The sequence below is a fragment of the Stegostoma tigrinum genome, chromosome 10 (assembly GCF_030684315.1).
Source record: "Stegostoma tigrinum isolate sSteTig4 chromosome 10, sSteTig4.hap1, whole genome shotgun sequence".
NCBI classification, from domain to species: domain Eukaryota; kingdom Metazoa; phylum Chordata; class Chondrichthyes; order Orectolobiformes; family Stegostomatidae; genus Stegostoma; species Stegostoma tigrinum.
The window spans coordinates 76,940,339-76,956,026 of record NC_081363.1 but is presented as its reverse complement, the minus strand read 5'-3'; the positions used below and the strand labels follow the sequence as shown (position 1 = coordinate 76,956,026).

The following is a 15,688-nucleotide window of genomic DNA, read 5'->3' as shown; positions in this document are numbered from 1 at the left end:
GCAATCTTGACACCCAATTGGAAAGTTGGGGTTTTATGATTCACACCACAGAGATTTATTCCCGCTGGTGCCTCAATGTGGTATTGAGGATAGCTGCACTGTCAGATGCTTCTTATTTTAATTCCCTATCCCTCCTTCACAAGATGATAAACAATGGTCATGCACCTGCTGAACTGGACACAAGTTTCCATGGCACTATTCAAGATATCTTCTAACCCCCAGCTCGAGCGGACAGGACTTGAACCTGGGCCTCCTGCTCTGGGGCAGGGAAACTGCCACAAGAGGTCCCTACAGCACTATACAAAGAAGAATGGGTATTATTTCCAGGTGTTAATGTTTTTTTTCAGGAAGAAGATATTTCCTGAGCATAATCACACAAACAGTGATAACAAGAAGTGAAAGTTAACTACCTTATTTCCTGTATTACAACAATGTTCCTGTTTTGTGCATTAAGTGATAAGCAGAGCCCTAAGACTTTGCAGAAATGCAAGTATTTTCTTACCCAATAAGCGATCAGGAGATGGAGCAAAGAATGAGATGGGATGGGTTCATTAATAGCCAACTGTGTCCGTATTTTAACATTTGGGTGACATTTGTCAGTTTCCTTAAAACATTCTCTTTCAAGAAATGAAAGTTATAAAAATGTTTCATAACAAAAGTGACATCAATGGAGGATTTTGTTTTTTTTTAAGAAGTTCATTCTTGCTGTCATCCTTTTTGAAGTAACCTAAAAAGGGCCCTACATTAACATCACCACCTCTTGAAAACGACCAAGAAACCAGCATGTGGATCCCAGTTTGTAACTGGGGATCCTGTGTGATAGTAAATTATTCTTTGTGCTAAAAAGAGACTTTTAATCTGTAACCATGAACCAAAAAGCTACTGACCTCAAGTAAACGTAGAAATTGTCTGCCAATACATTACGTTAACATGTTTACTGAACACAACCTGCAACCGTCCACTGCACAAACCTACAGAACCATGTTTGGACTCCAGTGATTGGATCTTCCCGTTGTCCTTGTAACTTAGTTTTGGTGTGTATCAGAGAGCTGGAGTTTTTTTTTTAAAGCATATGGTAACAATGTTTGCTTTCCTTTTTAAAAAAAGGACTTGGGAAAGCCTTGTACTAAATTGACAATGTTCCTTTCAAACCTTTTATTACAATCAACCACAAGGTGGAGACAGAGGGGAACTATTTCTCCAGTTCTTCCCCAGGCTGTAACAAAAGTACTTTCAGTATTTTAGTTTTGTGAGACCTGCACGCTCAAGTAAGTGTTCTCAGGACGCTATAAATTGATTAAATCTGGGATACAAAAGCAGACAGAGGTAAATTTAAGAGTAGGTTAACTTGCATACAAAGGATATAAACGTGTATTTGGTGGACTGACAAATGCTGGTGATTAGGCTGGCTTTAAAGCCAGTGTGCTGAAGAACGTAATGGATTGTTTATAAAAATCAGGTCGTCTGGAATGGCAACACTTCTCAAAAGCATTCCAGTTATTGCGCTTTGTCTATATAGGTAAATGCACTAACTGTTGCTGTACAGCTCTTTGCTGCCATCCACTTGTGCTTCTCACATTTGCTCTTTCACAAGTTCCATCGTACCTAAGTACTCTGCAGTCCACCCATAGTTGTTTTATAGCACATTCTGTGACTAGTGAGCAAAGGAATTACAATTGATCATTCCTTTGAAAAACAGAAGTAGTATCCTTAATTATGTAACATTAACTACTTACATTTAAATAGCATCTTTGTAGGAATGATGAAAAAGACTTTGATATTCACTTGTACAGTTCTGTGTCAGAGGAGAAGCCAAAAACTTGATTGAAGAAGTGGGTATTAAGGATGAATCGAAGAGGCACTGATGTTTAGAGTTGGAATTCCAGAGCAGTTGGAGGCATGGTGACTAAAATCCATTAGCAGCAGTTTGGTGGAAATATTTCCCCTTCAAATCAAAGAGTTGTGTTTGAGCCCCAGCCCTGAAACTGGTGCATACAATATAGGCTCTTACGCTAATGCAAATCTGAAGAGTTGCTACATTGTAGATTGCCTTTTTGTATATTAAACTACCTCTCTGCAACCGGCACCAAGAGAATTTTTGCCTGTGTCCTGCCAATATTTATCCCTCCATTAATGTCAATGTCAATAAAAATATGAAAGATCTGGCCAAGTGTGATTGGTGAACTTTGGTGTGTGCAAATTAGCTGCCTCAGTGCCTGCTTTACATTATTTACAAATCTTTAAAAGATCTTGTAGGCCGTAAAGAGCTTTGGATTAGCCTGTTATCATGAAGCATGCTGTGGTGATCCACATTTATCATGCTCATGGTTAACTAGGCATCAGCGAACATCCCTGACAAAGCACTGCAATTGTTGAGTTGTAATTGTGGACAATGCCATGTATTCAACAAAGTAGAGCAACAAAAACAAAGTTGTTTACTTACAAACATCTGAATTACTAGTGTTTTTTCCTGATGAATAAAAGGTCCCACATCCCAGCAGTTAATTATTTGTAAAACGATCCAATGTTTTGTTCTTTTTTAATCGTTCATCACTGGTTGCATGAAGATGATTCTACCAAATATCTCATGGAATAGGTAACGTTACCCTTGCAGATGTATTGAAGAGGGGAGTGGCGAGTAAACAATAATTTTGGGTTTACAGCCCACCTTTAAATTTAGTAAAATACCCTCAATGAGAAAGATTAGCAAACAAGATTTGACACTAGCCAACATCGTAAAACAGCTGATGAACATGGCTTTTAAGCTGTGTCTTGGAGGGAGTGCAGAGCTGGAGGTTGAGGGAGGGAATTTGAGGGATGAGGAACTAGCCAGCTGAAGGTATTAACTGGTCATAGCAAGAAAAAAAGAAACCAACAAGACCAGAATTGGAGGAATGTACACATGTTGACTGTAGGGCAGACTGTTACAGTAATAGGGGCGAGGCAACAGAGGAATTTGAAAATTGAGGTGTTGCTGCATTGGGAGGATACAGCCAAGCAAGCCCATCAGTGAAATTGAACGTAGCTTGGAGTGAATCAGGACGTGGGTAGTGGTGTTTTGGATGAGTTCTAGCTTGTGCAGGGTGTTAGGTGTGAGGTTGTAAACAGAGTGTTGCAATCATTGAGGCTTGAGCATAAATCAATGTACTCTTCCAGTATCACGTGGAGATTTTCATTCTCCAGATTTGGTCTACACTTCCACTTAATCCTAGTGACTGATATTTTGTTGTAACCTGATCAGCCTGTGCAATGTCACCGTCAAAATCCTGATGCTGTCATTAATTCATCTACTCGTCTCACGGTCGCAGCAAGCCTGTATGGTATATGAGCCTAGGTTCTGTTCAAAAACAATAGAAGTTGGCAACCATGCCTCGTTTCTGCAAATTATTCTTTGACCTGCGCACCACAGTTCATCACTTACCTCAAAACACATACAAAATAAATAAAATCGCATTGTCCATCTAGTAAAGGGTGTGAAATGCTAGACGTGAGCAATAAAGCAATAAATTCCCCTTTGCTGTCCTACTGCTGTTTTGAAACCATATCCATCTCCAAAACATGGTTGAAGTACTAACTTGCTACTGTTTCACAGTTGTCCGACACCCTCAAAGGATTCTGAATACCGTATTTCTGGAAATTTCATCACATGAAATAGATTTGATGCACTGAATGGCCTAATTTATCAACTTTGGTAGAAAAGAAACAGAAGACATTATTTATTAAATGGTGAGAAGTGCAGGTGTCATTCGGCATAAGTCATTAACAGCTCACAGGCAGGTTGTGGTTAGGAAGGGAAACAGTGTTTGTGTTCACCTCAAGGGGAATTTCACACAGCTTGGGTGAAACTTCAACTGAGTACTGCGTATAGTTTTGGTCTCCTTACTCAAGGAAGGATATACTTGCCAAAGTGAAAGAAATGGAGGTTCACCAAACTAATCTCTCGAATGGCAGGACTGTTTTATGAGATGAGACTGAGGAAAATGGGCCTGTATTCTCTCAAGTTTCAGAGAATGAGAGATGATCTCATTGAGACTTACAAAATTATTCAACAGGGTGTGACTGAATAAATGTTACCCTGGCTAGTGAACCTAGAACCAGGGACACAGTCTCAGAATAAGGGGGTAGGTCTTTTTAGACTGAAATGAGGAATTTCTTCATTTCAAAAGTGGTCAATCTTTGGAATTCTCCATCCCACTGGCCAAGGGAAGCTAAATTATTAGATTCAGGAGATTAATTATATCTAAGGATTTGGACATAGAGCAGGGAAATAGCATTGAGGATGATGATCGGCCACTCTGTATTGAGTTTCAATGCAGGGTCAAGAGGCTAAATGGCCTACTCCTGGTCTCCACCAACTCTCGCAACCAAATTTACTATCCAAATGGAAAGCGAACACTTGTCATTATTACCTAGTTGAATGATCTTTCCCTACTCATGTCCGATTTTCTTTTAGAACCATTAAACAGAAGTTTTTGAAGATTATTTTTAAACAACAGATTTTTAAATTCCTATATGGTTTTTCCTTTACTATCAGGTTTACTCTCAGCTTTATTCTGGAGATTGATACTTAATTCCCGAGGCTTGACAGCAATCTTGGAGGCTTTAAAATCCAATCATATGTCCACTCTGTGAAACATACTGTAGGTGTCTCATACCAGGAACTAAGTGATTGAATTTAGGAGAGGCAGTGACACAGTGGTAATGTCACCAGGTGATAATCCAGTACAATATTGTGGGTTCAAATCTCACCCACAGCAGATGAATTCAGTGATACCTGGAAATAACTAGTCAATGTAAACATTGCAGATTGGCTTAAAAACCCATCTGGGTCATTAATGTCCTGGGGGCGGGGGTGGGGAAGATGTTTGACATCCTTGTCTGGTTTGGCCAACATGTGACTCCAGACCCACTAGCAAAACAGTTGACTCATAAGAGCCAATCAGTTCAGTGGCAACTAAGGCATAGGCAACAATGCTGGTCCAGCCTAAGCAATGTCTACAACCCAAGTTTTAAAAACATTGTCTTGGATTGCTCAGCTCTCAATTTTGGGCAGGTCCAAGAGATTCAAACCTACCACCATATCCTATTGGTGTTAATAGCACTTTTGATACAAATACAAAAGCATATCACAGCTACAATGAATACTCTCCCCCGCCACACTGATGGAGGTGGTTTGTTTTGAGACAGATCATTTCTCTTTTCCCTCTCCTGTGAGCATCAATTTCTGGGCTCCGGGTAGTCAGAGGAGGGCCACCACAGCTATGGCCGTCCTTTCACATCCATATGCTCACACTTTTCCAACATCTCGTTACAGGTACTCAGGCGTTGACAGTTCAGTCCGATTTCTGCCCTTCCCAAATCTTTGGTCACCTTGAGGATTATTTGGCACCTAAATGGCCTCTTGAGGCAAAGAGACTTCAAATGTCAATTGACTTACCTGCACCCGTTTCAGATTCAACCATCACGATCAATTAATTTGCAATCACTTTTGCTGATTTACAAGCAACACATTCAAATAATCATACATTAATACAAATTGATATGTAAATACAAAAAAAGTCAATAGATATTCTGACCATTGTGGAGCTATTATAGTTTTTGCCAAAAGCAAAATGGTTATGACAGTGTAACCATGAGCACCCAAAACATCAACACAACCATTTTCGTAAGAGGTCACTTTATGGTAAAGTCAAGTGACAACCAAACGTCTGAATCTTTCGTACATGTTCTCCAGGACAATAAATGCCAAATATAGAGCAACACACAGTTTTTGGCTGTGAATCTGAAACCAGTAGTATCTCACAGTCTACACATGTTGCCAGGCAACCTTCATTGCTCACACCTCACAGTCTCAATAGGTGACTATCAGCCTGATGCCCCTACCCCCAACTTACAATTGTATCAGATGTATAACCTGACCAAAAAACCCTCCTGTAGGTTTTGGCTGTGGATCAGATGCACCCTTCCTCCTAGTCAGTGAATCAAATCCCACTCCAGAGGCTGGAATACAAAACGTATACAGTCTCTCCCAATGCCATACTGTGACAGTGGCACCTTGCCAGAGGTGTGGTCCTTCAGTTGAAATGTTGTCCTTCAGTCTTCCCTCTGTGATCCTGGAAGATCTAACAGCTTTATTCAAAGGAAAGCGGGTGGGCGCTCCCTGATGTCCTGATGAATGCCTATCAATCAGCTTCATGATTATCTGATCATTATCACCCTGCCGGATGTGGGATCCTGCTTCATTTCTCATAACATGGCTGACTAAAATTATAATAACAACTGGTAACTGGAAGGCCCCTTTAGGTGTCAACAAATCAATTAAAATGCACGTTCTGTCTTCTGTTTCCCCTGCCAACTTTAAGTTGCTTGGATCAATATCTCTTAATTATTAACCCACCCCAGTTTCTCTCTGATTTCAAGGCTATATCAGAAACGTGGGAAAGAGATGGACTGAACTGAGATGCAGCAATATAGTGAGGTCTGGCTATTTGACATCAAGGCTAGCACAACAAAGGGTTCTATAACCTGCCTTTGCTATCTGACCTGGGCAGAAATCCTAGGCTAGTTTGTACCCTCCAAAACTTGGACCATACAGAAACCCATTAAAACATCCACATTTGCTGCCTCACTGATGATTAATTAAGCCAATACAGACATCGAAGTTGAACATTTTGCACAGTACATCAACCCCAGGCGTTCCTCATGCAACCTAATCAATGAGTTCCCAAGGCACTGAAAACTACAAATCAATAACTTGCATTCATGTAGTACTTTTAATGTCGTAAAACATCCCACAATTCACAATTTTTCTCAGTAAGGTTACCAAACATAATTTGACACTGAACAGAGAGGAGTATTAGGACAGGAGATCAAAAGCTTGGTCAGAGAGGTAGGGTTTTAATGGGTGCCCTAAAGGAGGAGGCAAAAAGGCTCAGGACAGGAATTTCAGAATTGAAGACACAGTCTCCAGTTGTGAAGTGATTAAATCTGGAGTTGTGCAAGAGGCAAGAAGCATTGGAACACAGATTTCAGAGACATGTAGGGCAGGAGAGATTAAAGTAGGGAGTGGTAAGGTCATGGAGGGAACGGAATTCATACAAACAAGGAAAAATGGGAAGATGGAAATCCCCTTTCTGGAAGGACAGAAGTTAATGAGCATGTGGATGGTGAGTCACATATTCACAGAGGTGTTGTAAATTTGAATAGATGGTCATTGTGTGTGGGCTAAAATTGCCAGGAGAGGGAGCGTAGCAATTTAAAGAGAGAGCTTATCTTAAATTAACAGCAGGGCGCACAAAGTGAAGATCAGTTCAATTATAAATTTATTGAGGTTTGATAAATAAACTGGCTAAGCATTGAGACACCAGTTACTAGTTTCAGTTTCTAGACATTTCAGTGAAGGTCAGGGTTAACGTTCTGGGCCTCTTGTACAAGAACAAAACACCACACCTTGAATAATTTTTTTTTTACATCCATTTGACCAAGTACAGTGGTTTGATATCCAAGAAGCATCTGAGAATGAAGCCAGCGTGTGTTTACCTGGCTGAACTCAAGCTCTGAAATTTGTCTCTCAGGTTCTTCACCAGGCCTTGTTGGCCCAAGTCTGTCCTCCTATGGAGCTGGCTCATCCCCTTTCTGGGTTCTGCCTGTTGTTTGGTCGAGAAGACCTTTTTCTCAGCTCCCACAGGAGCTCGCATCTTGGCATTTCCTGGTCTCCAGCTCTTGGCTTCGCTCTCTTGCCTTTGCTTATACTCCTCTGACTCCTGATAGGCCCTGCACCTTTCCACGACTGCCTGGATGGAGATGTTCTCGTGCGACGTTGGAGACCTGATCTGGACGTAGCCCTCCCTGCCACTGCTCCTCTCTTTGGTGGCCTGCTCGTTCCTATGACTGCTCAGATCATCCCCATCGCGTGGCAATTTCTCCATGATGACGACCTGCCGATCTTGCACAGTGAACTCTGAGGAAATGTAATGAGTACCTTCCGTGCCTTTCGTAAAGTGACAGTGCTTGCAGTTTGAACTGGAACTTTGCTCAATGCACCTGCAGTCCGATAAGGCAGTCCTCGAGCAGTTTGTGTGATCCCTGAGGGGACTTTCAGGGGTTGCCTGTACAAGGTACTGGATGGACGAGTCGGAATGTAGCAGTTTCCTGGCCCCCGTACTGGAAGCTGCCTTCAACGGCTGAGATTTTGCACTGGACGGGCAGTAGCCCGCTTTGGAATTATCCTCTCGTTGCAAAGAACTGGCGTGGGGCAGTCTGCCTTCCATCATTCCGTTGGGCATGGACATACTCTTGGCAACTCGGGTCAGCTTGGGGCAGCCACTTTCAGTCATCCGCCCTGGCCTCTGCGCAGAGTTTCTCGCAAACTGAGCGTCCACAGCGGCATACTTAGAGCAGAGCTCCCGAACGTCGGGCCACAGAAAGGTTTCCATCTCAGTTGGGCTCAGGGGACTCCTGGAATGGGACCTGGCCGGAGACGTTAAATTCGGGCTGATGACAGAACGTCGAGGAGATGGGATCCTGCTGGAAGGTGGAAGGATTGATTGCAACTCCTTGCTCAGAGATGGGTTGTTGGGCACTTCTGTCAATGGTGCCAGTGGCATTTGTTCCTGAATAATGACATGTTCGTAGAATGGCATAGACAGTGCCATCTTTGATTTATCTGCTGGGGTAGGGTGGGGGAGGGGCGTAGAGAGAGAAACAAGTTATCAAAAGGGAGAATAGCTCATAAACCGCTGACATTGTCAAAATCCTAAACCTCCCTGTTTTGAATGACCTTAGGAGAATGCGCAGTGGGGAATTGCTGGAATGGTTTCTACGATTTGGGATTTCAGTTAGGTGGAAATGCTCAAAATGCTGAGATTGGACCAGTGGGAGTTGAGGGGAAATGTAGTAGAGCTATTTCAAACTTACAAAAGGGTTTTCATAGATTACATAAGTGGGAGCTCCTTCTACTTGTAGAGTGGTTTAATGAGAGAAACACGGACACGTGAAAATGTCTGCGGGAGATCAGGGAAAGGAGGACAGAGAATCCCTACAGTGTGGAAACAGGCCATTCGGCTTGTTGAGTCACACTTACCTTTCGAAAAGCATCACACCCAGACCCACTCCCCTACCCTATCCCTGTAATCCTATATTTCCCATGGCTAATCCAGCTAACCTGCACATCTCTGGACACTATAGCGCGCCCAATCCACATCAGCTGCATATCTTTGGACTGTGAGTGGAAACCCAGAGGTGACACGCAGACACAAGGAGAATGTGCAAACTCCACACAGTCACCGGAGGGGGGAATCGAACTCGGGACTCGGGGACTGTGAGGCAACAGTGCTAACCACTGTACCACTACGCCGCCGCTGACATATTCAGCAAAGTTTGTCGAGGTAGGATCGATTAGCCAGCTGGCTCCTACACCTTCTGACATTTTTGTATGTTTGAAAACGCAGACACAATTATTTTACCACAAATGACTGACCTTTTGCAGATTGGCGAGATTTAACATGTCCTTGAAACTGTGTGGAATTAAACTGCACGTTCACACAATTGGTTTAGGCTGCAACACCTAATGTGACTGACACCAACATTGTGACCTTTGTGAAGGTACATTTAGGACATAGAGCATGTACCTCTATTTAAATAATGCAACAATACTCTCAATACATCAGTTCCCAAAGTCAATGCCAGACCTTTGCACCCAGCTTATCAAGCTCAGGGCTCTCCTTCCAATCATTTCATGGAATGGCACCACGTTTCCCGCTTCTTGATCATGAGTTACTCTAATCAGGTATAGTGGACCAAATATCTACTGAAGGACCAATAATAATAATTTGCCATCGCAGGGTATGCAGAACTTACAAACTTCAACCTACAAACACTCATAGTTATGAGAACATGATGCCATGGCGGGGAGCAGTGTGTGCGTGGGGAATGTGTGTTGCAGGTTTGACATACAAACGTACCCCCCCAGTTACAAACAGCTGTTTTATGTTGTCCTGCATTGTGTTCTGACTTGTGTACAAAACTCCCTATGACTGGACTGCAGAGCGGAACCCATTGGCAACCCTTTGGTGTGCCCATATTGATCACCTGTAAAGTAATGGAGTGTCTCAAGGCTCTTCATCAAATAAAGTGTTGACACCGAGCCATACAAGGTGGTGAACAGAGGCTTCGGCAAAGTAATGGGTTTTAAGGAGTGCCTTATCAGAGATGGAGTAGCTTAGGGATGGAGGTCCAGAGGGTAGGTGAAGGCATGGCTGCTAGAACTGATGGAGTGCAGAGATCTCAATGGTCATTCCAAGGATGGATGTAAATTGATTCGGCCAAAATCTTACTGCCCAAATCTTGTTCACCTGGTGCTTGCTGGCCCAACATCTGGCTCAGCAGTGCCTTAATTTTAAAAGTCTCATCCCGGTGTTCAAATCCCTTCATGTTCTCAAATCTCAGGGAGGTGTTGGCTTAGTGGGATTATCACTAGACTATTAACCCCAGAGATCCAGGTACTGTTCAGGGGATGTGGGTTCGAATCCCACCATAGCAGATGGTGAAATCTGAATTCAAAAACAAAAGAAAATCTGAAATTAAGAATTAATCCATTGTCAATTGTCAGGGGTAAAATCTGATTCACTGATGTCCTTACCTGGCCTACACGAGACTCCAGACCTGCAGCAATGTAGTTGACTCTTAACTGCCCTGCAGGCAATTAGGGATGGACAATAAATGTAGGCCTAGCCAACCAAGCCCACATCCCATGAATGAATAATAAAAAAAAATCACCCCACCTCTAAACAATTCTCGTCATCCATCCCTCTGAGATACTCTAGGCTTCCTCCAATCTACATCACTCAAAAATTGGCAGCTGTCTTCAACTGCCTGGGCCTAACCTCTGGAATACCATCCCTAAACATTCAACCAGAAAATATCCCTCTTTAACCAAGGTTTTGGTCCCTCGGTCGATTCGGTCGTTGTGTGGATCAGTGTTTTTGGGATGTTTTATAACATTAAAGGCATGGTGAAAATTGTTGTTTGCAAACCTCATTGCTAATGTTGTTACTATTGTTTACTACAGAGGTCCTATTGCAACTGTTAGTGTTAGTAAAACGATCAGGCACAAGGTGTCCACAGACAGTAGATATGAAAATAATAATTTAAAAAAATGCACTCACCGCCAACCACCACATCCTTTTTGTCGTTCTGGAGATGAGGCACCGTGGCCAGTTCACTACCCCCTTCTTCTTCGCTGCTCATCGGCTCCTCCTCTATGCATTGGCTTCTCTTTTGCACCACTGGCTTGTTGTTCTTTATTCGCTGACTATATATCCTGGCCAGTTGGTAGACCTTGGTCTTCATCTTCTCTGTCACCTCTCTTAGTAACTCTTCACTCTGGGCCCTTGATCCTGTCTGGGCTACAGGTGCTCTGGTGCCTCGCGCCAGTCGATCCTGCTTCTTAAGGGTGAGATTGGAGCGAGTGTCGGGTGGTTGTGGTGGTGAGGTTTTGTTTTCTGGCCCTGAGCACTTGGCTGGTTGGACGCACAGCTGTGCTTGAGCCAACGGGTCAGACCTTTGGATAGGCAGTACTTCATCAAAGTGCTCCCGATCACCGCGTTGCGATTTCTCACTTGGTCTTCTTTGCAGTCCACTCTCACGAGTGAGCCTCACTGGAGAAGAAAGCGGTGACTCTTCCTTTATGGCACTTAGGTCACCGTCTTCCACAATAACCAATGGTTCATTGAAATCGAGGCCAAAAATAATCCTGCCGTTGCTGAGCTGTTTTATTTGGCATCGTTCGGTGTTTGTGGCTTCTATTTTCTTCAGCATCTCAGGGATAGGCTCAAAGACCTCGGGCCTTCGCGTTGACTCGACTCCCTGCTCTGTCCTTTTGGGAGGCTCTGCTGCAGCGTCTGCCACTCTCTCCATCTCTTGCCAGACTTTGACCATGTTGGCAGATGGTTGGAATTCAGCATCGGTAATGGGACCCTGGGAAACGGGGTCGGCCCCCCTGGAGAAGTCCAAAGGTGGGCTGTCTTCTGCGGGACAGTCACGTGTTGGCGGCAGGACTGCCGATTCTGGAGAAGGGGAGTGGGAGCATGGTTGGATATTGGGATCCAAGTGGTCAGACAAAGCACAAGGCAGTGGCCCACCAGCGGCCACGCTGGAAGTGGCCAACCGCCTCCTCAGCGTGGCCTCTCGCAAATCCGCTTCCCTGTTTTGGCTGTTCAACTTCGAGACGGAGCTCCTAACCAAGCCTGCGGGGATGTAGGACAGGCTTTCTCGCCTTCGAATGCTGAAGTTGGCGTCCTTGTGCTCTGCGTTGTCGTAATAGCTCTTAATCTTCTCAATGAGCAGGCGATCCTGGCGGGACAAGGTGGAGTCCCTTCTCCTCGGAACATTCCGATCTGCTTCCAGGGGCATGTCGTCCGGGCTGCTGAGTCTAGGCTCATCAAGATGCTTTTCCTGGCTGACGCTGGCTTGGTGAATGCTCGCTTGGGAGTCGTCGCTTGTCCCGAAGGTGCCGCCGTTCCATGGCAATTTGTCCCCGCGCTCGAGGCTGCTCTGCCTGCTTGTTGTCTTCGGCGTCGGGCAGCCGCAGGACCGGCCGTCGTCCGCTGCCAGGCTGTTGCAGCGTGACCGGCTGTTGATGAAGTGGCCAGCGATGAGACTGGCCTGGCCCAGCACCGATGGAGGGAGAATGCTGCGCGACTCGCGATCTTGCTCGTCCTCGTCCGTTGAGTCTTCACTGCTGAGGTGTTTCGGTTCCTCGCCCGGCTCGCTGAACGAGTATTCCATGGTAGGCTCCATGACACCCCTCCCTGAGTCGCTGCCTTCTGCCTCAGCGTCCTCAGTGGGTCCATCTGCCCCCTTGGGTTCATCTGTGCTGCACGCCGTCTCAGAGTCAGACTGGATTTCCTCGAGGGCAGAATGGCACGCTTCAGTCACCATCTGTTGAAGCGATATTGGTTCCAAAACGGAAGCAACCTGAGAAATTAAGAGAGTATGGGGAAGGTGAATAGGTCATCAATACTACATACTAATAACAGGAGAACTGTCCCTCTAAAGAGACAGTGATGCCAGCAGATACAAATAGGTTCACCAAACCCTTCTTCATTGCACAGTACTCAGGGTTTTATGGCTTGGAGATGAGGCTATAAAGCGAGTTTTGAGAAGATTTGTAGCTCAGGTTAAGGTTCTGGATGTGAGTTTGCTTGCTGAGCTGGAAGGTTAGTTTTTCAGACGTTTCGTCACCATTCTAGGTAACATCATCAGTGAGCCTCCGACGAAGCGCTGGTGTTATGTCCCGCTTTCTATTTATCTAGTTAGGTTTCCTTGGGTTGGTTGATGTCATTTCCTGTGTTGGTGATGTAATTTCCTGTTCTTTTTCTCAGGGGATGGTAGATTGGCTCCAAATCAGTGTGTTTGTTGATGGAATTCCGGTTGGAATGCCATGCTTCTAGGAATTCTCGTGCATGTCTCTGTTTGGCTTGTCCTAGGATGGATGTGTTGTCCCAATCAAAGTGGTGTCCGGAAATGTCTTTGATGTTCCTTCAAGACCTTCAATAATACCCTTACCGGCATAACATTCACAAAAGAGGAGGAAAACAACAACAAACTGCCATTCCTAGATGTCACAGGAGAGCGAACAGCCAATGGGGAACTTCAAACCAGCGTCTACAGGAAAACAACACATACGGACCAAATACTGAACTACAGGAGCAACCATCCCAACACCCACAAACGAAGCTGCATTAGAACATTATTCCAACGAGCCACCACACACTGCAGCACAGAGGAACTACGCAGAGCAGAAGAAAGTCACCTATACAGCGTATTCAAAAAGAATGGGTACCCAATGAACTCAGTCCGCCGATTTCTCAGCAACAAACCCAAACAAACAGACAAAACGGGCTCAGAAACCATAACCACTCTCCCCTACATCAAAGACATTTCCGAAATAACTGCCAGACTACTCGGACCCCTTGGCATCAGGGTAGCCCACAAACCCACCAACACACTAAAACAGCAGCTAATGAACTTAAAAGACCCTATACAGACAACAAGCAAAACGAACGTCATCTACAAAATACCTTGCAAGAACTGTGACAAACACTACATTGGACAAACTGGCAGAAAGCTAGCCACCAGGATACATGAACATCAACTAGCCACAAAACAACATGACCCACTATCACTCGTATCCTTACAGACAGATGAGGAAGGACACCACTTTGATTGGGACAACACATCCATCCTAGGACAAGCCAAACAGAGACACGCACGAGAATTCCTAGAAGCATGGCATTCCAACCGGAACTCCATCAACAAGCACATTGGCTCCAAATCAATCTACCATCCTCTGAGAAAAAGAACCGGAAATGACATCTCCAGTGCAGGAAATGACATCACCAACCCAAGGAAACCTAAACAGATAAATAGAAAGCGGGACATAACACCGGTGCTTCGTCGGAGGCTCACTGATGATGTTACCTAGAATGGCGACGAAACGTCTGAAAACTAACCTTCCAGCTCAGCGAGCAAACTCAAATCCTGAGGCTATAAAACTAGCACTAATCCTCCCACTCCCACTCACTCCCTTTGTACACACTAGGTCATCATTCATATTGATCTTGGGACTTGTGGAAGAACACACCATGACTAAAGGTCACAAAATTCAGTGGGCACAGGCTGTCATAGACAAATAAACAGACGCACATATCATCTGGTGTAAAGTTGAAGATGGAATCAGCCTCAACAAGCACCTAATGGCTACTGGCAGACTGGGTTACAATGCAGTCAGGGTTATTGGCCACTTGCGTGGGACACGGCCAATACTCACCAGCCTGAAAATCACACACTTTTTGACAGTTGTCCAGATTAACGAATGGTGGGTGAGTGATCACAGTGGAGGAGTTTCATTTCACTGTTTACTGAAATGAATGAGCGCTTAAGGCTGTTTCTGACCCAGGCCCTGACTCTAAAGCTACTGGCCTCCTCTATGCTGCTTTTGGATTTCACCTAATCTCCTGTAAGTGATCAGGAAAGGAGACGGTGTACAGTCCAGATGTCGGGTGTGGGAAGAAAAACTGATGGGACAAACGTGAGGACAGCTAGAATGGAAGTAGTAAGCAGAGGAATAGAATAGGATATGAGTGCTTGGAAGTCAAACGGAGAGACAGAATAGAAATGTGAGAAGTGATAGATTGGAACGTGTAAAGAGAATGCGAATAGGACCAATAGAAGTGTAATATCAACTGTTCAGCAGAGATTTATTGGAACCAGTCAAAGGTGGCAGTGAAATGTGACCACTGGGAAAAGACCATTTTTTTTTCCTCTAAGTGTGGGTAACTACACAGAAACCTGGAACGTACTACATACTGAAATAATCAAGCCTCTCACAGCTTGGTGAATTTTAGCGTAAGCTGCTCACGGGCCGAGGAAGAATCTACAAAGGAGTTTTGTACCTTACTCAGTAGTGGGCTATTAGTAAAAGGGGGGAAATTTAGAGGCAATACTGATTCGTAACCAAAGGAAACAGATTTAGGATAATTCACAAAAGCACCGAAAGGTGAAATGAGAATTTTTCCACCATAGCAACTTTTCATGATCTAGGTTAGCCTGCCTAAAAATGGCAGAAACAGTTTCAAAGGGGGGATTGGTAAACAAAATTGAGGCGGAATAATTCCAAGACTATAGG

At 44.3% G+C, this 15,688-nt stretch overlaps 1 protein-coding gene across 1 annotated transcript in view; it reads right to left on the bottom strand.

The window, feature by feature from the left end:
• Positions 1-6,795: 6,795 nt before the first annotated feature.
• Positions 6,796-15,688, bottom strand: part of LOC125455679 (pleckstrin homology domain-containing family G member 3) — a 183,706-nt gene continuing 174,813 nt past the window's right edge. Inside the window, exons 18-19 of the mRNA XM_048537980.2 lie at positions 11,166-12,975; positions 6,796-8,668 (exon numbers count right to left, since the gene is read on the bottom strand). Coding sequence (XP_048393937.2) covers positions 7,536-8,668; positions 11,166-12,975 — 2,943 coding nt within the window. The 3' untranslated portion in view covers positions 6,796-7,535. The remainder of the gene's footprint in view (positions 8,669-11,165; positions 12,976-15,688) is intronic.